We start from the raw sequence: 24,403 nt of genomic DNA, 5'->3' as shown, positions 1-24,403 counted from the left end.
CAGTAAAGATTTGTAAGAGGTTCAAGCAGAGGGAGGAACAAGTATAAGGTATGGAGAAGAGCACGGAGCAGACAACTGCAATTGGTGAGACATCAATAACAGGTTGTAGAATATCCTCGTTGAGCATGCAAGCTTCCTGAGATCAATCTAGCTTTACTAGTCACTACCTGTGATGTTGGGTAAGTGCCTATTTTCTCTGAGCGACTCTTTTTGTCCATAGAATAGGGATATTTATTGCATGCATCCTATTCCGACACAATGGCCCCATCTACATCCCTCCAACATGCTAGAAAAACTCTTTCCTAGGGGTCTTTGCTCTTGCTCTACTCTGACATGATGGCTACGTGGCTTGCTTCACTTTGGGACTTCCCTTCTCTCTTTTCTAATAGCTTTATTGAGGTATAATTGATTGAATGTATTTAAAGTGTAATTAATGACATGTTTTGACATATGAACACACTAAAATCTAACCATAATCAAGACAACAGTATTTCCATCACCTCCAAAAGTTTCTCTGTCTTTTTCTAATCCTTCTGCCTGCCACTCCTCCACATTCGTAGACAGCATCTTATCTGCTCTGTCATACAGTTGAGATTATATTTTCTAGAACTTTATACAAATATAATTGTACACTATGGACTTTATGTCTAGAAAATTTCATTCCTCATATATGTTTGAGATTCAACTATGTTTTTGGCTTATCAATAGTTTCTTCTTTTTTTCTTACAGTGAAGCCATCCTACAAATATAGTTCTTTCTCTTTTATTGAAAAGTAGTATTTCATTGTTCAGGCTTATCATAATTTGATTATCCATTAACCAATTGATGGATATTTGTTGGTTTTTTCAGGTTTTTCGCTATTTTGAATACAGCTGCTTTGAACATTCGTGTAGAAAACTTTTTAAAAACATTTGCATTCATTACTCTTTGCAAATATTTAAGAATGGAATGGCTGTGTCATACGGAAGTATACGTTTACTTTTTAAGAAACTGCCTAATTATTTTCTAGTGTTTGAATGTACCATTTTACACTCCCAGTAGCAGAATACAGCAGTTCTGGTTGCTCCATGGCCTTGCCATCGTGTAGTATGGTCAATCTTTTTAAATTTTATGTACAATATAATGGTATCTCATTGCGGATATAAACCATTAAACTAATGACTAATGATGTTAAGCATAGTTTCATGTGTCAACTTTCCATTATTATGTCTTATTTGGAGAAGTGTCTGTTCAAATCTTATTACAAAATTGTTTTCTTATTATTGGGTTTTGAGAGTTACTCATGTATTTTGGATCTAATTCTTCATCAGATATATGAATTGCAAATACTTTTTCCCAAGCTATGGCTTCTCTCTTCATTTTCCTTTAGTGCCTTTCAATGAGCAGAAGAGTAGAAATTCACAATTTTGATCGAGTCCAATTTATATTTTCTAACGGATCACAATTTTGATATTATATTTTTAAAATATTTGTCTAATCTAAGATCACAAATATTTCCACCTAAAAGTGAAAGTATTCTCTCAAGTTTTGTATTTTTAGCTTTTATAATTGAGATTTGAGCCTTTGATGATTGTGAGATGGGTTTTTCTCTTTATTGTATTTTGATGATATGAATCAAAGTTATTTTTTGCATATGAATATTCAATTAACTAAAAACACAGCCCTTTTTTCTATAGAATTAGATCTATTATTGTGTTTAAGATCAGTTTACTGTGTGTGTCGGTGTTTTTCTGGGCTTTCTATTCTTTTCCGTTGATTTATTTATCTATCTTCATGCAAATACCACATTATCTACATTATTGTAACTTTAGAGTAAGTTTGAAGTCAGACAATGTAAGTTGTCCAAGTGTTTTCTTTATCAAAATAGTTTTAGGTATTATAGGTTCTCCATATTTCTATATGAGTTTTAGAATGAGTTTGTCAATTTCTAAAAGAAAGCATGTTGTGATATTCATTATGACAATTTTGGAACTACAGTCAATTGGAGGAGAAGTGACATCTTAATATCGTGTCTTTTGATCCACAAACAAGGTTTATCTGTCCATTTTCTTAGGTTTATATAATTTTTCTCAGCAAAGTTTTGTACTTTTCACTGTAAAGGTCTTACACATCCTTTGCCATATTTATTACTAACTGTCTTATATTTTTGGTACTATAATTGGTATTTTTAGATAAAAGTTCTGATTGTTAATTGCTAGTATGAAAAAATACAAATGATTTTTAAACGTTGATCTTTTTTTCATTCAACATTGCTAAGCCCACTTAATACCTCCAGTAGCTATTTTATAGATTCCATTAGGTTTGCAAAATAGGTGATCATGTCATCTACATTTATACTCATGAAGGATATTGTTACGTAGTTTTCTTTTAATGTCTATGTCTAGTTTTAGTATTAGAGTAATGCTAGCCCCACAGAAGTTTAGAAATAGTCCCCATTCATTTTTTCTGAAAAGAGTTTGTGTAAAATTGGTATTATTTCTACATTAAATGTTTGTAAAAATTCCCAACTGAAGCCATCTGGGCATGCAGTTTTCATTGTGAGATAGATTTTTAACTAGAAATATAATTCCTTTAATAGATATAGGGCCATTGAAGTTATCTATTTACTTTTGAGTGAGCATTGGTTGACTGTGTATTTTATTTTATTTTTATAGAATTAGAAGGTATAAGTGCAAGTTTTGTTACATGAATATGTGTAGTCTGTACATTTTAATAAATTTGTCTATTTCATCAGTTTTCAACTATATTGGCATAGAGTTGTTTATAATTAACTATTTTTTATTATATACAGAATCTGTGGTTGTATCACTGCTCTTATTCCTGATATTGGTAATTCCTGTCTTTTTTTTTCTTTTTGATTGATCAGACTGGCTAGAGAATTATTAATTTTATTGAATCTCTGAAATAACCAGTTCTTTATTCTATTGAATTTTCTCTCTTGTTTTTGTATATTCTATTGCATTTATTTTTACCCTGTTTCTTTCATCTGCTTACTCTGAGTCTATTTGTGCTTCTTTTTCTAATCAGTTAATGCACAAACTAGGGTCTTCAATTTGTGACTTTTCTTGTTGTTCAATATAGACACTTAGTGGGTTTTAATTTTAATGAACTTCAATTTTTGTGATATTCTAATTTTCTTAATTTACGGCCTGGAATATGGTTTTTCATGGTAATATTTTCATATCTACTTGAACATCTTTGCTGCTTTTTTGTGAGGTCTTTTCTGCATGTCATTTTGATCAAACTGGTTGAAAGAGTATTTTGGTCTCCTCCATTTTTGCTGTTCTAGTGTCTACATGCTTGATCAATTATTGGCAGATGAGTATTGATCTCCAGTAATAATCGCGAATTTGTTTATTTGTCCTTGCAGGTCTCTCAGTGTTGTTTATGTATTTTGAATTTGTTATTAGGTGTTTAATCATTTAGAACTGTCATATTCTTTTATTGAACTGAACATTTTATTATTAGGAAATGATCCTTGTTTTTCCTAGGAATATGTCTTGCTTTTGAGTCTACTATGCTTAATATTAATAAACCCACTCTACGTTTCTTGTGATTAATGTTACCTATGTATATCTTCTTCTATCCTTATACTTTTGAACTCATTTTCCTTATATTCCTTTGTACCAACCTAATATATATATAAATCATATATAAATATATATAGCAACATGGTGGACTTACACCTTACAATATCCACAATTATTTAACAATATTGTAAGGTTTAAATCCACCATGTTGCTATCTGTGTTCTATTTATTCTATTAGTGCTTTGTTCCATTTTTCATTCTTATCTGCATTTAAAAATATGGAATATATTTTATGATTCCATTTTATACCCCTTGTTGGCTGATTAGCTATAGTGTTTTGTTTTATTTTAGTGGAAACTTTAGGGGATATAGTATACATTTTTAACTTCTCATAGGCTACATAGGCTAACTTTAATTGATACGATGCCACTTCACATGTAGTATAAGGACCTAACTAGCTTGCTAAGTAGAAATACAAAAAATATAACAAATGTGTATATTTCCATAGAGTCTTCTAAATAAATAATATTTCAAATATATAAACTTTTTTAGAATTGCTTTTATTACAATTATGATCTTGAATTAATATTTTCCTTGACTTCTAGAAGGCTCTAGGGATAGATAGATTGTGTGAATATATACACATATATATGAATTCTGTGAGAATCAAAATGTCTTCATAAGACCATGCTATTAAAGTGAAATTTTACCCTCTACTATTTGCTGTTTTGGTGATTTTAAAATTAAATATTATGACTCCTAGCTAGATAGGGGCTATTGGTTGTAGACAGCAATACTTCCAAGTAAAAAATGACATTTCATAGACTGCCTTCGAAGATAGAGATGATCCTAGGAATTCTTCTAAAGTAGTTATGATAAGAAGGCTTTTTCCAAATAAGCTCCTTAAAAGGGAGTAAATTTCAGTTAGCAGAAGCTCTCTTTCACCTCTTGAACTTCCTCTTTTACGCTGTCTAAATGCAGATAAAGAGGCTAAAACTCGAGCTTCATCCTGTCACCATGAAGGAAAAGATTAGTGACTTTCAGAGACCTCAGCCTGACATTGTAAAGTGGCCAAATCGCCATCAGCAGAGAACACCTGCTCCAGATATTTGTTCAGCAAGAAAAAGAAACTCTTAAGTAGATTAAGTGACTGTCATTTTTGTTTGCTCTCTATGCAGTCTAAGTTCTAAATGGTATTCCAAGGTAAGCTTCTATCGGCAAATCAGAGAGAATAATTCATGCATATGTCTGATTAACAGACATTAAGAGTAAAAAATAACAATTGTCTCCCAGAATTCCTTCTCCCTAATTACTTAGAGGACTTGAATGTGGAGATTATAAGGTACTTTTGAGTGTTCTGGGTTAGGAAATCGAGTGGATGGTAGTGACATTAACAAAACAGAAAATATTTTAAATTTGGAAGGGATGTCATAAAATGCAAATCTTAAATATTATGTTTTTAAATTCAGTGTAAAAAATATTACTGGTGAAATGATTATTTGTATTTTGTGTTATTCCCTGGTGCGAAAGTTTCATTTTCTTTTTTAATAGTTGTCAATGTTTTTTAAACTAATATAGATAAATGATTGGTTTTTCCATGAAACACAGAATTTTCCACAAATATTTGGTAATATTATAGGAAGATTTATAAAAATTAAATATTTTTTATGACAAGAGTGCCAAAAAATATTTTTAAAGTTTTTCAAAAACTCTTATCTTGGCCACCCAATGAGATTGATGCATCTCTCTGGATTTTCTCCTTCCTAATGAATGCCACTAGCTTTACTAAACTGAGCAGATGCTGCCCTTTCTTAGTAAACAGACTGCCAGTGTTAGCTGGACAGCAGCTGCGTACGGAATGTGAAGGTTTACCAGCTCACTCCCTCAGGATAATTCTCCATAGACTTCTCGATGCACACAGAAAAAAACACAGGGCTCCCTAAATGATCAGGCCTTGCTGCCCTTTCAAACCCCCATCTTGTTATGTTCTTCCTTACTCATTGAGATCTAATATTTCTGTCCGGCTTTCACTCTTGTGAGTACAGCATACTCTTATTGCCTTAGGGCCTGTCGCTTGCTGCAGCTGCTGTTTGAGACATTCTTCCCCTTGCTTTCTGTCTGACCAAGGACAGTTTAACCTCCAGCTCTCAGCATCAATGCCCTTTTGTTAGACGTTTCGCTGGTGACGCTTCATTATATATTTCATCCTCTCTCACCTTCAGTATTCTCTTCTACAGCATTTTTTAATCTTTTCATTCATCAATTGCAATTTATAATTGCATGAATACGCTGTGTCATGTGGGCAGGGACCACATTTGTTTTGGTCACCCCTCTGTACTAAGGAGATGCTGTGTTGATTAGAAAATAAGCATAACTCCAGCAGTACATATGTGTGAGATGATTAGTGCGTTATTATTATACTTGTGGAATACCGCCAATAAATACCTATTTGAATTAATACATTTTATAAGTTTATTATTTTGATCTTATTATAATAATAAACAATAATTTTGTCTTATTTCTTTTTTAAAGATAGAACTACTGCCTTGCAGTTAATGATAAAGTAAATCTAAACAATTCAATTTTCCATAAATGTAGTATGTATTTCAAAACAGTGAAATAAAATTATATGTTGAGAACATTGTTCTTCTTAGTTTCTATTATCATGTAAAGTAGACAATAATGCATTATTTGCTTTGAGATTATGGCCAATAATGAAATATTACATCAACTTTAGATGTCATTTGGAAAAAAACAGTAGTTAAAAACAGAATGTGAAATTGGAGTGTGTGTCATTGTTTTTAAGAAAAAAGATTGCATTACAGACTCAGCAAAATATTAAAAGTTTTATTTTAATATTTTCAACTCAAAGAAATAATTAACCATAGGAGAAAACTTATTGTAATTATTATTTTTGCTGACATTAGGAGACAGATTTCTGAGAATAAGAATGCTAGAAATTTAAAGGAATCAATTTTTCTAATAATACTGGTTTAAATTCCACAGCTATGATGAGCAAAATAATTTTTGAGATTGGGTGTTGTATATATATGTGTATATATACATATTTATGTATATTTATGTGTATACACACACACACACACATATATATAAATATATTGGGTTATTAAAACCTAAAACTATGTTTCCTTTTAACTACTATAATAACCAACTAAGTGATTTTACTTGTTTGCTATAATTGTGTGATTTGGGGTCGGCTGGCTTGGGGAGTCTAACAACCTCAGTAGTAAAATGTTCATGAGTGTTACCCATATAATAATCATTGTTGCTGAATCAAGTGTTCGTCTGCTTTGATAACACTGTCTACAAGAGTATCTCCCGGAACTTTCAGTGTCCTATATATGGTTGAACCCAGGTAACTAAATTGGGGTTTGAGATTCACAAAAAGGTTGCAAAAATCATAGAGAATTTGCACTTACCAATCTTCCACAAATGTTAACATATCACAAAGCCATGATATATTTGTCAAAACTAGGAGATTTACCTTAGGACTGCACTCTCAAATAAATAAACTGAAGACTGCATTCAGATTTTACGAATCTGAATTTTTCAGTTTTCCCAATCAGGATATCCCATTGCATTATTCATCATTTTCTAGTCTGTGACTGTTTTTTATTCTTTCCTGGTTTTTCATAATTTTGACATTTTTGAGGAGTACTATTCAGGTATTTTGTTAGTGTGTTCTTTAATTTGAGTTTATATAAACTTTCTCATTATTAGACTAGGATTATGCTTTTGGGGGAAGAGTACTACAAAAGAGAAGTGCTCTTATTATTACATGTTATCAGGAGACATGTGATGTCAACATGCATTATCACTAGTAAAGTTAACTGCAATCACTTGATTAATGTAATGTCTGCCAGGTTTCTCCACTGTAAAATTAGTAGATTTTTTTTTCCTTGTCATACCCAATTATTTGAAAACAACTCAAATGCAGCCAACAATCAAAATAAGGGAAGTTACTCAAAATCTTTTAGGTGAAGTAGTAGCAACAAATATTTGTAATTCTTTAAAGACGCTTCGTTTCCTTGCCTCTATTTAATTATCTACTCATATATTTATAAAGTAAGGATTTAGGGATATTTACTTTAATCTTTGAATAATATTCAGTTTATTTTTAGATATTGTCTGAAGCATTCCACTAGAATGTAAGTTTCATGAAGGCAGAGATCTCATTTATCTTGCCATCACCGTAACTCTGAGGCTTTAAATAATTTCTGGCACAGGATAAACATTCAATAAATATTGGTGAATGAAAGATGAAATAATATAAAATGTATATTTTTATGATAACTTTTACTCACCCTTCTTCATCCTTTAATTAAAACAGGAATGGACTTGAGGAAACCAAAGAATTTTTAACACACTCAATCATTATGTCCAGTGGAAAAATGTGAGATGTCTGTTTTGATGCTTTCACATCAAATATTTGGGGGGACTTTACAATCTTGGCAAAGAATCCTAAAGAAATTTGGCCAATGTAAACAGAAATTTAGCTTCAATCTAGCAATAATGGTAGACTGAGTATCTTACTGAGATTTGCACTAACTCAATACAACCTACCCAGAGAATGGTACAAATGGCAGAGTTCCATGAATAACAGTCATGTGAATTACTGATGTTTTCTTACCTTCCACACAGTAGCCCATACATCCCTGAGTTGGTTGTAGTAAGTATACAAAAAAGTTCCCACAGTTTCTTACAGACACTGGGATTTGAAAGAGACAGCAGTCTTTTGTAGTGCTGAACAAAAACTGCCATGTTGCACAAGCTGTCAATTGCTTGATCTCCCCAGGAGATGGCAGTGTTTCTGAATCTCTCAGAGACAGCCAGATGGGGGCCTGAGTTCCACAATGGTTCATCTTTTGCCGCAGAGAAAACAAAAGTTGAAAATTCAATTTATTTTCATCCATTGTTGATATATCAACTTTGCATTTTATTCTAATCAACCCTTAAAATATCATTAATCATTAAACAAATTATAGTTGCACCTGTTCTATACAAGGAAAAGTAGTTTTAAAGAATACTAAATTTAAGAGTAGACATCTCATAATTAATATACTCATTCAATTAAACATTCAATGTAAATATTAATACATTTATTCCATTCATTACATTTGCATTGTAAACAAGGGAAATTAAATCTCAGATACCTTACTAAAATAGCTGATACATTCTAAAATAAGACAAGTCAATCTGAAGTTATGTTAACACATAACACAAAGATAAACTGATCTTGGAAAGCTCCTGCAAAATTGCTTGAAATAGTATGTACAAGAAGTTAATGCATAGTTCAGGAGGCAATAAAATTGGGGAGAAGGAAGGTATTGCTCAAAATCTGGTGATGGAAAAATTGTTTAGTAATTTAGAAATAATACAGTTTGGCAGGGTGCGGTGGCGCATGCCTGTAATCCCAGCACTTTGGGAGGCTGAGGTGGGCGGATTGCCTGAGGTCAGGAGATCGAGACTATCCTGGCTAACATGGTGAAACCCCATCTCTACCAAAAACACAAAAAAATTAGCCGGGTGTGGTGGCGTGCGCCTGTAATCCCAGCTACTCGGGAGGCTGAGGCAGAGGAATTGCTTGAACCAGGGAGGTGGAGGCTTCAGTGAGCTGAGATCGCACCACTGCACTCCAGCCGGGGTGACAGAGCGAGATTCCATCTCAAAAAGAAAAAAAAAAAAAAAAGAAAGAAAGAAATAATAAAATTTAAACCTCACTTGAAGTCATTTATCAAAATCCTTTTCAGATGAAAAATAGAATTAAATAGAAAAATAACCCAGGAAAAATAAGAAGAAACTAGGTATGACTTGGGAAGAACCAGGGCCCTTACTAAATGCATGATCTTGGACAAGGCACTCAACATCCTTCTCTTTTATATTAGGTGGAAGTAGCACCATAGTGAGTACATAGGTGGAAGTGCCATAGTGAGGTATAGATAAAGTAATGTATATAATGCAACTTCTACATAGTAATGGCTCAAAAATCGTTAGCCAGGTTATAATTCTTGTCATTATTTCTATGCTGAAAAGCAAAGGAAAAACATAAAGAAAATATTGATATATATGATTGAATTATAATTTTAAAAATATAAGATTAAAGTTAAATAATAAAGTTATATGTAAATAGTACTATATTAATTGTGTTATATTTATGTATAATTATACTATATTTGTTATTTTATTTTAACCATGTAATATTATCCATTTAAAAACTCTAAGACTACAAATGGGCAAAATGTACAAATAGGTAATTCACAAAAGAAACACAAATGCCTAATAAATACATAAGAATATTCAGTATTGCAAAAGGTATTTTTATGTACTGCTATTGGAATTAAAAATTATCACTATGTTTTAAATGAACAACTATATGTGTCAAAAGCCTCAAAAAGACTTTAACCATTACTAATTTAACTTATAAAAATCAATCTTACTAAAGACACTAAAATTAAAACAATAATTACATGCACATTTGCTAACTGCAGAATTACTTATTATAGCAAAATCCTGAACGTCCACACATATGGTGATGGTTTAAATAAATATGATACATGTATGACATAATATTATTTTCAAAAATTATAAAAATGACTCTATAATAATAGGAAAATGATAATGCTATAACTGTAACTGGAAAAGAATAGCATGTTTTTCAATTGAACATATAACATGAACATTACAAAATATAAATAAGATAAAACAATAGCAAAATGTTAATAACGATAGTTATGACTGTGTGGATAGATTATGAGGAAATGTTGTTCCATTCCTGTTCTTTATTTCCTAAGCTTTATGCAATGTATAAGCATTATTTAAAACATAACAAATAGTAATTTATGTAAGTCCAGGTGTATTAACCTGTAGAGAAAAAGAATCTATTGATTTCCTGGTTGAATACTTTAAAGTCTTAGTACAGAAATGGAATGAGAGGGTGGGGATAGGGAACATTTCCTCCTGGAGCACAGCCTGCTCAGGTTAGCTGATCTCCAGGAAAACAGCCAAGGAAACTGTTTCACCTATACATTCGTGTGAGGTTCTAGAAACAATTATAGCTAAATCAGCCTTAAGAGAAAAACACAAATATTTTTAAATGTGGTGAAGTTCCTCCAATTTTCTCAAACTTTTCTTTTAAATTCTGAATTTTTTTTTAGTTCCTTACAAATGAAGTGTCACAAAAGTGACTAATGAGCAAATAAACAAAAAAGAGATAATGAGACTTAGCCACAATGCCACACATTAAAATTAAACATTGTTAAAATTTCAATGTCTTTCCAGAGATCTTTTTACATTAGTGCTTAAAAAGGAAAATGATTCCTGCGTCTGCAGTATTTATAAAATGTGAATAACAATAAGGAAAACAAGCCTTTTGCTAAGACATAATCTTATATGATGCGATCTCTCTCCAGGGGCCAATGGTAGCTGCATGACATCTAGGTTAAAAGAAAATCAACTTTAAGAATGAACTCACACCCAATAAGTGTATAATTATATAGGGTAAAATTGTGAGTGATGATGAACACTTTAGTAATTTGAGAAGCATGACACAGACATATGTCTTCAATAATACAATGCCTCTATTAGCTACCTATCACAACTGAACAGCTATTTATGCAGAACTCACTTGGGAAACCAGTCAGCTGAGAAAGATTGTGATAAGGGAGAAGGTCAGGTACATGGCTTTGGTCATGCGACTCATGCTTAGTGTCTGTGTCCACATCTTTATAATGAAGTAACACTAGCTACCTAAAAGCATCACTGAGAGAACTAGTGAGTTTACATATGCAATAATGTCCACAAGTGCAGGGAATTTATAAGCTGCAAAATAAATGTCAGATTAAAACCCTTCTTACCATTTTAATCATATAACTTAGGATGCTGAGTTAATGGGCTTAGTGTTTTGACAGATTTAGACTTAGTCTCATTCCTTAGATCATGTGGCTAAAAATGTGGTATCAATAATAAGAGTTGAACTGAAAGGATAACTGGTCAAAGTACGATAAGTAGAAATAGTGTCTATTTCATGACAGTATCATTAGATGAATGGGGACTATGAATGAATTAGGGGAACTTGCATTTGAAAATCATGCCAAGGATAAGTAGAATTGTCAATAGAAATTCAGAGTGGCTTGGATAAGTAATGCAAGATAGCTGAGGGACAACCCAAGAAATCACACTTTATGTTTCTTCTTCTGCTTATTTTTTGAAGCATTTTGGAAGAAAAGGTATTTGTCAAATGAAATAAGAATGAAAGAAGCCACTTGGGCTAGTTCACTATACAAGACAATGCTATGATCACAATCATATCGTGTTGTAAAAAGAGTGAACGTTATGTAAAGTTAAGTTGCAAAAAAAAAAAAAACACATCCGATGTGAGTTCATGTACAAAATCTTTTTAATTTTGTCCATTTAAACCTGATGTGTTTGAAAGACGTATGCTTATATATTCACAAGTATAAAGAAGAAAAGGTATGTTGGTTGCACACATCTGGGGTTTGAGGAGAGAGATTCAGTGAGATAAGGCCATATGCCTCCAGAGTATTGAATGTGCTGCAGGTACACTGTCTTTCAATTGTGATCAGAAAATACCTAGAGATTTCACTGCCAGGCTGAGTTCTTATTAGTCTTAGAATAGGAGGTGCTGAGCCTGTAAGTTTTACTCCACCAGTTAAGAAATGTAGTGACAGGTAACAACTGACAAAAACAAGCACTTTAGACACACAGTATTTTACTATTTGCAGGTAATACAGCTAAGCACCTGAGCCCTGGAAAACGACTGCCTGTATTCAAAACTCAGCTTTTTGACCTGCTACCTGTGACTGTAAGAGCACTATGCCCAAGAATATATGTTTTCTGCACTGTTTGATGGAAATAATGATGATAGATTATATCCTACAGTTGTAAACTTTTATACAAGATATTGTCGGTGAAAGTGTTTCTGGACTGCATGGAGCATGACATTAACAATTACTATTATTATTAGACTAGGTAATGTGGGAATAGTCTTTCAGATTAACTCAATACAAAATTAAAACAACATTTTAGCATGAGAAATAAGCTGGTTGTAAAAAGATACAATTCTCATATGAAAAACACATAAGGAAAATAACATGTAGTACTTAGGGAGTTGACATACCTCAACACATTTGGTTGGCATCTCGGCAGGTCTGTCAAAGATGAGAAATCTATACCATCCGGGGGAGAGGGAATGGTCACATATTAGGTCTTGAACAGCTGACTGCTGGAGGTGCCATGAGTCCAAATGGACACTTCTATAAGGACTCCGAAGAAACTGGTGTCCCCCAGGAGAGCACTCCTGAGCTAGTATGGAAAGACAGGTGTTTTTATGTAATGTGTTTTGTTTGTTGACATAGTTCGGTCCTCAATTAAAATTGATTCCCAAAACAAAAAATAAAGCAAATAAACTCATTATTGCACATAAAGACTCTGAAATGTCAGGGTCTCTTAGTAAGTCATAAATGACTTAATTAACTTGCATATTTCATAAATGCAATAAACAAATCAACAAAACTCTTTAGAATGTACTTTTGAAACACTTAAGCTTTAAGAACTTTATTTTCATTTAATTCGAACAACCAATAGAGCTGGCTGCTCTTGAGTTAGGATGTCAAGTCACAGGACCTACAAGGATTTCTCTTGGGCCTGGTCCTCTGGATTTGAATATCGCCATTGTTTCTCTACAACCAGTTTCTCCCAAAGTAGCCACATGCCTAAAAAATTCTATTTCTGCCAAATCATGGAATGCAACAAACTGAACTAATCTTTTAATGCTAACTCAACAGGTGTGAAATGCTTTCAAACTAAAGTTTCCTGCATTCTTGGATGCAGAAAAACATTAAAAAATTTTAAAGTTATTTTCCAAAGTTTTGGAAGTATGCCTACTAAGCACAGGAAAACGAATGGGATGGAGGGGAGCAGGTTTGAAGGGGAAACAAGAAAAGCCCATGGCGAAAGGGAGAATTCTTTAGTCTTTTTTAGGAAACCTTTTATCTGAGCAGTCTTTGGCCTGTACGATACTTTTTCCATAAATCCACAGAGGCCGAACAAAAAGCTCCACTTTCCAGCACTAAAAGTGGAGAGAAGAGCAGGCAGTGAAACAGTTATCCTAAAATGTAACTCTTGTTTGAGGCTCCTGTGCTCCCAAATTACCCAAATAATAAGCACCACAAGGAACTGTCTGTATTTGAATACCAGAGTATCTTGTTGGCACAGTTGATAGAAAATCTTCGAATACTTATATTATATTTATTGATGGAAAACACTGTAATAAAGATGGCATCTATGAAACAGAAAGGTGAAAGAAACAATTCAGTCACTAAAAATACCTCATTGTGGAAAAACCTTATCTAACTAAAAAATTATCAAATACTTATTATATAATTCTAAATTACAGAAGTATTTATAAATCAAAATCAATTTCTCAACTTTAATAAGAAGAACAAAAAATCAGAGATACTAATTTACAAGTGGATCTCACAAGTGTAGCCTATGAAAAATAAGTCATTATAATTAGAATTATATTTCTGCTTTTTATTTTGTTTGTAGTTATGGCAATTAAACTATACAAAGATATTATTTTCCAAATGATCTCTCTACAGAATTTTTTTTAGTACAAGATATTGGAAGTCAACACAAAAGGCTCCTCTTTCTTTTTGTCTCTAAATCCTCCGTAGTTGTTAACTTCCCAAAAGGCTCCGATGTCAACACGAAATAAGTATTTTATAAAATATGTGTAGATAGGCGTCAAGGGATGTGCTATCATTTCATCTAATTTTACAATATCTCTAATACCCTTCAAAACAAGGACATTGCACCTGGTTAGAATCTTTTTAAAAAGAGATTTTGAAAGATATTCCTAATAAGGTGTGCATAAATTATTAAAATGTTTTCTCTGATCTCTTTTCTACAACAGAATTTTGTCTTGGGAAAAAAAATCAATAACTCCATCTTTATTTTGTGTAGTATTCCTCCTTACTCAGCACCTTTGTAGTTCTTACATTTCTTCTGGTTTAGCTGCTTTGATAATTGTTTCCTAATACAAAGCCGAAAATGTAAGATGTGTAAAAGAAATCACTGCTTGACATCGACGACATTAGAGAATTGTGTAATATTTAACTCAAAATTTTATTTACTTTTACTCAATATTTATCTTATAAGATAATTTTAAATTCATATATTTTATATCTATTATTTCATAACTTTTTTCTAAAAATCTACTTACCTCATTTACAGTGTTCAAGGATTATATAGAAAGTTTAGAAATCTTATTAGCAATAATCAAGCATCATTTTCAAAATTTTATTCCAACCTTAGCTCTAGAATGCATGATATAGTTAAGTGAGGATTATATTGATGGCTTGGGCTCTCATTTGAGGATCTGAGGACTATGCTCAACAAATACTAAAAGAATAGCTCTACAAGCCCATCTCATTCATCAGTCAAGTTCATGGCATGATATACAGAGCTTTCTGGCAAACTGACAATATAACTTTTCCCCTCAAAAAAAAGTAGATATAAAATATACATTAAAATTTATACTTCTATTTATCCTGACTTCTTCCTGATATTATTTAAGAAAGTTGGGTAATATATAATAGAATTTACAGTACTTGAATTTCATATACTTTGGAAGAATGTGTCAAGTTAGAAATAATAGATCCATAGTGATAGCATATGCAAATAATTTCCTTTTTTTATTTCTATATATGAGGTAACCTGTAATAGATTATTTTCCAGTTTAATGTAATGACCAACCTGTATTAGATTATTTTCCAGTTTAATGTAATGACCAAGACTAGAATTCTTCAAAATTCAGAACTGGTTAATAAACAATATATTAAGAAGCCAAATAAATCATTTTATTTTTAAGAGATAAACATGCATAACCCTTGGTGACAGGTACTTCATAATAACTGAATTTTGCAATTATAAAATCTTCTGTATATTATCCTACAGGAATTCCTACAGGAATTTCAAGTTTTTTTTAGTCTTTAAAATCTTATAACTTCTTCAAAGATTTGAGAAAGAGAAAAAACACTTTTGATCCCCAAATGTAATGAGAAATAAAAACTAATTTAGTTTCTGACATTCAAAATAGAATTTTGTTGGAAAATCATTCCATACTCATGGATTAGAAGAATCCATTGTCTGCCAGATGTGGTGACTCACGCCTGTAATTCCAGCACTTTGGCAGGCCAAGAGGCCAAGGTAGGTGGATCACCTGAGGCCAGGAGTTGGAGACCAGCCTGACCAACAAGGAGAAACCCCATCTCTACTTAAAAAAAAAAAATACAAAAATACAAAATTAGCCAGTTGTTGTGGTGCATGCCTGTAATCCCAACTACTCAGGAGGCTGAGGCAGGAGAATCGCTTGAACCCAGGAGATGGAAGTTGCAGTTGGCCAAGGTCGTGCCATTACACTCCAGCCTGGGCAACAAGAGTGAAACTCTGTCTCAAAAATAAAATCAAACAAATGAAAAAGAATCAATGTCATAAAAATGGCCATATGCCCTAAGCAATCTAAAGAATCAAGACTATTTCTATGAAACTACCAATGTTGTTTTTTACAAAATTAGAAAAAAAAAAAAAACTATTCTAAAATTCGTATAGAGCCAAAAAAAGTGTCCCAATAGCAAAAGCAATCTTAGGCAAAAAGAATAAAGCCTGAGGCATTACATTACCCAACTTCATACTATATTATAAGGCTACAGTAACTAAACATCATAGTAGTCATTCAAAAACAGACACACAGACCAATGGAACAGAATAGAGAACATAAAAATAAAGCTACACACCTACAGCCATCTGATCTTTGTCAAAGTCAACAAAAATTAACAATGGGAAAAGGACTCCCTATTCAATAAATGGTCCTTGGATAACTGGCTAGCAATAGGCAGAAGAATGAAACTGTACCCCTACTTTTCACCATATGCAAAAATTAACTTAAGATGGATTAAAGATTTAAATGAAAGACCTCAAACTTTAAAAATCCTAGAAAAAAACCCTAGGAAGTACCTTTCTGGACATGGGCCTTGGCAAAGAACTTATGACTAAGTTCTCAAAAGCAGTTGCAAAAAATCTAAAAATTAACAAGTTCGACCTCATTAAAGAGTTTCTCCACAGCAAAATAAACTATCAATAGAGTAAACAGACAACCTACAGAATGGGAGAAAATATTCAACCTACAGAATGGGAGAAAATATTTGAAAAAGGTCTAATATCCAGAATCTATAAGGAACTTAAATAATTCAACAAGAAAAAATAACCCCATTGAAAAGTGGGCAAAAGACATGAACAGATGCCTCTCAAAAGATGACATACAAATGGCCAGCAAACATATGAAAAAATGCTCAACATCACTAATCATCAAAGAAACGCAAATAAAAACCACAATGAGGTATCACCTTACACCAGTCCGAATTACTATTATTAAAAAGTCAAAAAACAACAGATGTCAGTGACGCTGTGGGGAAAAGGAACATTTATACACTGTTGGTGGGAATGTAAATTAAATCAGTCACTATGAAAAGCAGTTTGGAGATTTCTCAAAGAACTGAAAAAAGAACTATGATTCAACCCAGCAATCCCATTATGGGTATATGCCCAGGGAAAATAAATTATTCTACCAAAAACACACATGTACTGGTATGTTCATCCCAGCACTATTCACAGTAGCAAAGACATGGAATCAGGATGGTGCCCCATCAACAGTGAATTGGATAAAGAAAATGTAGTATACCTGAAACTGGTCCAATTGTCCCACAGAACTGATGTTTATGGTTTCTTTTGAATAAACATAGAAATTGACCCTCCCAGTCTTAAAACTTCAGAAAGTTTACAACTGTCTTATCTGAGTTCCTTTCTCAGGAAACCAACCATCAGGCCTCCCAGATGGTATCAAGGAACTGAAACTTACCAGATTACCACATCTGGTAAATGAGATTCCAAACCCCTACCCATCATGATTGCTTAACTGATCATCAGCTTCCTGTTGACCAACTCATCTTCCTTATTCCTCCTTAATTCCTGTATTCCTCCCTAATTCCTGTATTCCTACATGCAGCTATATTTCTTCCCTGCTATATAAACCCAATTTTAATCAGTCAGAGAGATGGATTTGAGACTGATCTTCCATCTCCTCAGCTGGAGCACCCTATAAAGCCCTCTTGCTTAGCAATACTCATTGTTTCAGTGATTGGCTTTTTGTGCAGGATATAGACTAAGCCCCTGGCATTTCAGTAATACATATACACCATGCAGCACTATGAAGCCATAAAAAAGACTAAAACATGTCCTTGGCAGCAACATGGATGCAAACGCAGGCCATTATCCTAAATAAATTAATGCAGAAACAGAAAACCAAATACTGCATGTTCTCGCTTATAAGGGCAAGCTAAACATTGGGTACCCACGGACATAAAGATGGGAACAATAGACACTAGGTACTACTGAAGGGGGAAGGAAGGAAGAGAGTAATGGTTGAAAGACTACCTAATGGGTACTATACTCACTATCTGGGTGACAATATCATCCATACCTCAAACCTCAGCAACATGCGATGTACCTTTGTAACAAATCTGCACATGTACTCCTTGAGAATCTAAAATAAAAGTTGAGATTTTTTTTAAAAAAATAGAATTTTAGGTTCTTCAGCAACACAGTGGTTGAAAAGCAAGGGAAAATAGAGTGACTAGTTTGCTAAATCACTTTACATTGGCTTTCTTTACATATCAAAAGACAAACTGAGGTCCTCTTCTGCACACAATTAGATTGAAAGTAAAAGGGCAGAAAATAATATATCCTACAAGCAGCAACCAGAAGAAAGGCAGTATGGCTGTACTACTATCAAACAAAGAAGAACTTGAAACGTAAAAGTCTTACCAGAGATAAGAGGGACACTTTATAATGATAAAAGGGTCAATCCGTGAGGAAAAATAAAGCAATTGTAAACATAACTGAACCTAATAACAGAGCACTGAAATATGTGAAGCAAAATCCAGCAGAAACTCAGGGAAAAAATACACATTTTAACAATAATAATTGGAATCTTTAATATCCCACTTTCAATATCAATTTTAAAAACAGGCAGCATAATAAATATAAATTAGAACAACAACATAAACCAACTTGACCTAGCAGACATCTATAAACACTATTCCTAAAAATATCAGAATAGAAATTTTCCCCAAGTGCACATGGAATATTCGCCAAAATAGACAATCTGTTAGACAGTAAAACAAGCCTTGATAAATCTAAACAGAAAGCTGGGCATCGTGGTATGTTCCTATAAATCCAGCTACTAGGGAGGTTGACGTGGGAGAACTGCTTCAGCCCAGGAGTTCAAATCCAGCCTAGGCAACATAGTAACATCCTACTTCCAAAAATAAAATAACATAAAATAGAAATTGAAATTCAAAAAGATGAAATTCATATAAAGTATGTTCTGTGATTACAGTGGAATGAAATTAGAACTCAATAACAATGAAATTTTAAAAACTTTACAAATATGTGGAAATTTAACAACCGAAATAATCACTGACTCAAAGAATAAATGAAAAAGAAAATTAGAAAATACTTGAAGAAACGTTAAAATGAAGACACAATATAGCAAAATGTATGGAATGCTGCTACAGTAATGCTTAGAGGGACATGTATAGACAGGAATATGCCTATAGTATAGGAGAAAAAGATGAACATCAAGTTAACCTTGCACCTTAAGACACTGTAAAAATAAGACCATTCTAAACCTAAAGGAAGCAGAAGGAAGGAAATTTTAAAGATTGGATATAAAATTGATGGAACTGAGTATAGAAAAACAATAGAGAAAAATCAGTGAAACCAAAAGCTGGTTCTTTGAAAGAATCAACAAAACTGACAGACCTCTAAGTAGATTTATTGAGAAAAGAAGAGAGAAGATTCAAATAACTAGAAGCAGGAATGAAATAGGGGACACTACTGAAAACCTTATTAAGGAATACTATGACTGTTATATGCCAATAATTATAGATAACTTAGATGAGATTGACAAATTCCTAAAAAGACAGGAGCTGCAAAACCAACTCAAGAAGAAAAATACAATCCAAATAGATTTATAACAAGTAAAAATATCAAATCAGTCAAAAAACTACCCACAAAGAAAAGACCTGGCCCAGATGGCATCAATGCTAAATTCTACCAAACATTTCAAAAAGAATTACCACCAATTCATCTCAAACACTTTCAAAAAATAGAAGAAGATGGAACACTTTCCACCTCATTGTACGAGCCCAGTATTATAGCCCATTATCCTGGTTACCCTGACACCAAAGCCAGAAATATATATAACAAGAAAAGCTGACTATAAACCAATATATCTCTGGAATATGGGTGAAAAAATTTTCAGCAAACAGAATCCAGGAACATAAAACATACATATATAAAAATTATGACCAAGTGAGATTTATTCCAGGAAAACAAGGTTGGTTTAACATCTAAAATTGAATTACTATAATATACCACATAGATAGCACAAAAGTTGAAATCCACATGTTCATCTCAACAGACACAGGGAAAGCATTTTTAAAAATCCAACACCTTTTCATGATAAAAACACTCAACAAACTAGGAATAGAAGGAAGTTTCCTCAACTTGATAAAGGATATATACAAAAAGCCCACAGCTTACATTTTATGTGATGAAGAAAGACTGGAGGCTTTCCTATAAAATCAGGAATAAGACAAGTATGTCTACTCTCACCATTTCAATTCCACATTGTACTTTGGAATAGCTAATTCTACCCAGGGGGATTAACCAAAATAAATAAATAAAAGATATCCAGATTGGAAAGGAATAAGTAATATCATCTCCATATAGAAAATTCTAAGGAATCAACTAAAAAAACTAAAGTATAGTAGTCTCTCAGTATCCACAGGGGATTATTTCCACGACCCACAGAATGGGAGAAAATAATTGCAAATCACATATCCAATAAGAGAATTATATCTGGAATATGCAAATAACTTATACAACTCAATAAGAAAAAGGCCAAGTACCCATTTTTTAAAATGGCAAAGGATCTGAGTAAGTATTTCTCTGAAGAGAATAAGAAAATTTCTTATAAGGACATTAAAATGCTTGACATCATTAGCCATTAGGAAAATGACAATCAAACTACACTGAAATACCACTTCACAACCACGAGGATGGGTGGAATCCAAATCTCAGTTAATAAAAAGTGTTGATGGAAACACGAAGAAGTTAGAAGCTTTATACACTGTTGCAGAAATACAAAACAGCGCAGCCACTTTGGAAAACATCCTGGCTGTTCCTTAAGTAGTTAATTATAGAGTTACCCTATGACCCGGTATTTCCACTCCTAGGCATATATCTCGGAGAAATGAAAACATACGTCCAAACAAAACTTGTACCTTGGTGCTTTATAGCAGCATTATTTATAATAGCCAAAAGGTGGAAACAACTCAAATGTTCATCAACAAATGAATGTACATACAAAATATAGTATATCCACACAATGGAACATTATTCTATCTTAAAAAGAAATGAAGTACTGGTACATGCTACAAGATGAATGAACCTTGATAACACTGTGCTAGATGAAGTAAGCCAGTCACAAAAGACAACCTATTATATAATTCAGTTTATATAAAATATCCAGAATAGGCAAATGCAATGAGACAGAAAGTAGATAAGTAATTCCTTATCGCTGGGGAGAAAGGGAGGGTGATAGCGGGCATGGGGCATGATAGCCAAGGGTATAGTATTTCTTTTTGATTGATAAAAATGTTCTAAAATTGACTGTGGTCATCGTTGCATATACCTGTAAATATACTCTGAATATACACATATCTGTGAAAATGAAAAACCATAGAGTTGCACACTTTGAGTGATTTGTATGGTAAATGAACATCTTAATAAAGCTATTTGAAAAGAAGAAGTCTCAACAAATGTATTTTCCATTTACCTCGTCTTCTAGTTTTACTCCATTAAACATAAAGAACTTATCAATGTTACCAACGTTATGAACTTAAAACCTGGTAATGGGTAATATTTGTCTTCAGCAGAGAGATTACAAAGCTATTATACAGAGGCAAAAAAGGGTTGTGCGGTCTATAGTAAACATGAAATCTTCTTCCTTTATAAACATTGGTCATTTTTTTCCTGGAAATATTTATCTAACTGTAATGAACAGATATATGTTATTACATGTATTCTTTAAAGTTATTCATAAAGATTTAGTAACTCTGTAAGCAAACCAAAGAAGGACCAGAAAAAATATCATTGCAGAAAATAATAAATTTGATTTTAATATTTTATTTTTAAGTTTTGTATGGGATAGTGTTTGTATTCCCCTTTTACAAAGCAAACTTACATCAGTAAAATGGGTTAAGATCAAAAAAGGATAAGACAAAACTATACCCTGGACTGCTGTAAATGTTGTACATAATGTTTTTTCAAGCTGCAGGTGGTTGAACACAGATCAGACTTATTTCTGAAAAACGTAAGGAAACTTGCAATATAAGAACAAGTCACCTTTCATTAATATTCCTATCTGTATGAACACAAAAACAAGCAGAAAGGGCTAATGAAAGTAGTTTTGGTTTAACTTCACTGTATTTTAAACTAAATGTTCTTTGTCATGGATTAAAGAAGTAGGAGGGGAGTATTCGCTCCACAGAGATCTCTTTTACAGTGCCAAAACTGATTCTAACATATATATACAAAAACCATAATACAGTATAATACGGATATACAAAACTTAACTTGGTGATTTATTGTAGGGATAAAATGTTCACCAATGAATTATTTCTGAGGGTCAGGTTGGAGGCGGAATTCGTGCAGTATGGAATTCAACTCTGTTCTGAGAATTCAGGTCCACTTGTGGCTAGCATACCTTGCAGATCCGGCGAAAGTTTCTCACAGTAAATTACAATGACCTCAAAGAGCAGGATAACAGCAGGAAACAACCAAAAACAGAACCAAGGGTCGTAGAGTAAGAGGAGGCAACAACCGCATGTGCGCAGAAGAAAACTGAAGAGTAACAGGCTGGAAATCGACCACTTCAAAGACAGCGGAGGGACAGAGAGCAGGCAGGTGAGGAACAAACATCGCTTGCTGCCTTAAAACGCACAGGGACGCTCCCCAAGTCATCCAAAAAGTCTAGCCTAGTCCCTCTACCGCCCACGCGGCGCCACTGCGCGCCCACCCCCGCGCGCCCTACCTAGCTGACCTTCCCCCCGGGCCAGGAACATCAACGCGATCACCAGCCCCCAGGCTCCGCCAGGCATCGCTGCTTCCACAGGTGGGGCGAAAGGCGTCGCAGAGCCCGGGCCGCGGGTGCCAGGAGGATGGGGCCACAGCAGCCCCTCGGGCCTTCTTTCTTGGATTTTCTCAGTCTGTTCCTGCTTGGAACAGGGAAGCTCCGCGTCCTCGTTCTGGGGCGCACCCAGTCCTTTCGTGGGATAGAGCCTTCGCGCAATCCCTCTGCGACTCCTCCGTTCCCATTTTGGCTGCTGGCTGACCTGAAAGCCACGCCCAACCTGTCCCCATAGCCCAGCGTGTACTGGCAGTGGCTCCGCCGCCTTGGATATCACCGTGCAGTCGCACAGCCAGGAGTCAAGTTACAGGGATGTAGCTCTCTGCGCGCTGCGTCTTGCTGTTCTAACAGAGGCTGTATGAAAACTTGGTAATCCTAGAAACTGCTCAGATGGACCTCCCATAAAAGAAGCCTCACAAGGTTCCGTTGGAAGGGGAAGTTTCCCATGATTGTATCTGCAGACGGATTCCTAACTGTGTAATTGGCGCTGCTGGTTTGCACCCGAAGGCGAAGGCGCTGAAAATGCTCCTGTCACCTTAGATCTCAGTGATGAACGCAGGAGGAGGGAGTAGACACTAACATTGCAACAGTAGATGCCCTTTCTTCTGCCTCTGTGACAGGTTTTCAGAAGTGGAAAGGACTGCATTTAGACACTAGCCAAACCATGAGGTTTGTCACCTGTATTTGCCAGTGATTCCCAGAGCTCTTACAGTTGTCCCAGGATCCTTTAGCACATGGCCACTCCCAAGGTTGACCTGGGAGTTATTAGAAGATCAGAGGGCTCTAATGTCTTCCCCCAGCCTCGTTTTTGTTTTGTTTTTTTGTTCGAGACAGGGTCTCACTCTGTCACCCAGGCTGGAGTGCAGTGGCACAATCACAGCTCGCTGGAGCCTTGAACTCCTGGCGTCAAGCGATCTTCCCCCTCAGTCTCCCAAAATGCTGGGATTACAGGCCTAAGCCACCGTGCCAGGTCTAAGGTCTTCAGAAGTGTGGTTGCCTCTGCAGAGGAACAGGGTCGTTTTTTCAACTGATTCTACATCTCCTCACTCTCCTAGTTTTTTCCTGGCTGTCTGATTCCTTGAGTCTCCCATCCATCACCTTGCACTTGGTTCTCACAGAGCCTTTACCTGAAGAGGATAGTTTGGGGGTCCAAGTGGGCACCAAGGTTTCACCCACAAATTTGGGGGTTCAAGGTTAGGCATGGTGGTGGAAACAGGAGGTGTCCAAATGCATAAACAAGTATTTTTTTAATTGTATATAATTCTTTATTTTTAATTTGAAAGGTAAATTATCATTTAAAATTTTAAAGCTTATCATCTCCATAGTAAAAATATTAACCCATATTGGAAAATAATTTCTTTTTGGTACACAATACTTGTGTGTAGCCCTCTTTCAAATGCAGCAAGGGCACCCAATTTTCTGGATTAAAAATAAAATATTACTTTTTGGTGGACAGTAGGCAGGTGATTTTTATCTTAAGGCCTAAGTATGGAAGGGCAATATAATGTAGGCACAATGA

General features: G+C 34.1%; 1 protein-coding gene across 1 annotated transcript in view; it reads right to left on the bottom strand.

Moving 5' to 3' along the window:
• Positions 1-23,088, bottom strand: part of VWDE (von Willebrand factor D and EGF domains) — a 76,650-nt gene extending 53,562 nt beyond the window's left edge. The window contains exons 1-3 of the mRNA XM_063726067.1: positions 22,798-23,088; positions 12,688-12,872; positions 8,182-8,413 (exon numbers count right to left, since the gene is read on the bottom strand). Coding sequence (XP_063582137.1) covers positions 8,182-8,413; positions 12,688-12,872; positions 22,798-22,855 — 475 coding nt within the window. The 5' untranslated portion in view covers positions 22,856-23,088. The remainder of the gene's footprint in view (positions 1-8,181; positions 8,414-12,687; positions 12,873-22,797) is intronic.
• Positions 23,089-24,403: the final 1,315 nt, after the last annotated feature.

This window comes from Pongo abelii, chromosome 6, assembly GCF_028885655.2.
Source record: "Pongo abelii isolate AG06213 chromosome 6, NHGRI_mPonAbe1-v2.0_pri, whole genome shotgun sequence".
NCBI lineage: Eukaryota > Metazoa > Chordata > Mammalia > Primates > Hominidae > Pongo > Pongo abelii.
The sequence above is the reverse complement of the archived record's forward strand: the minus strand, read 5'-3'. Positions and strand labels throughout refer to the sequence as shown.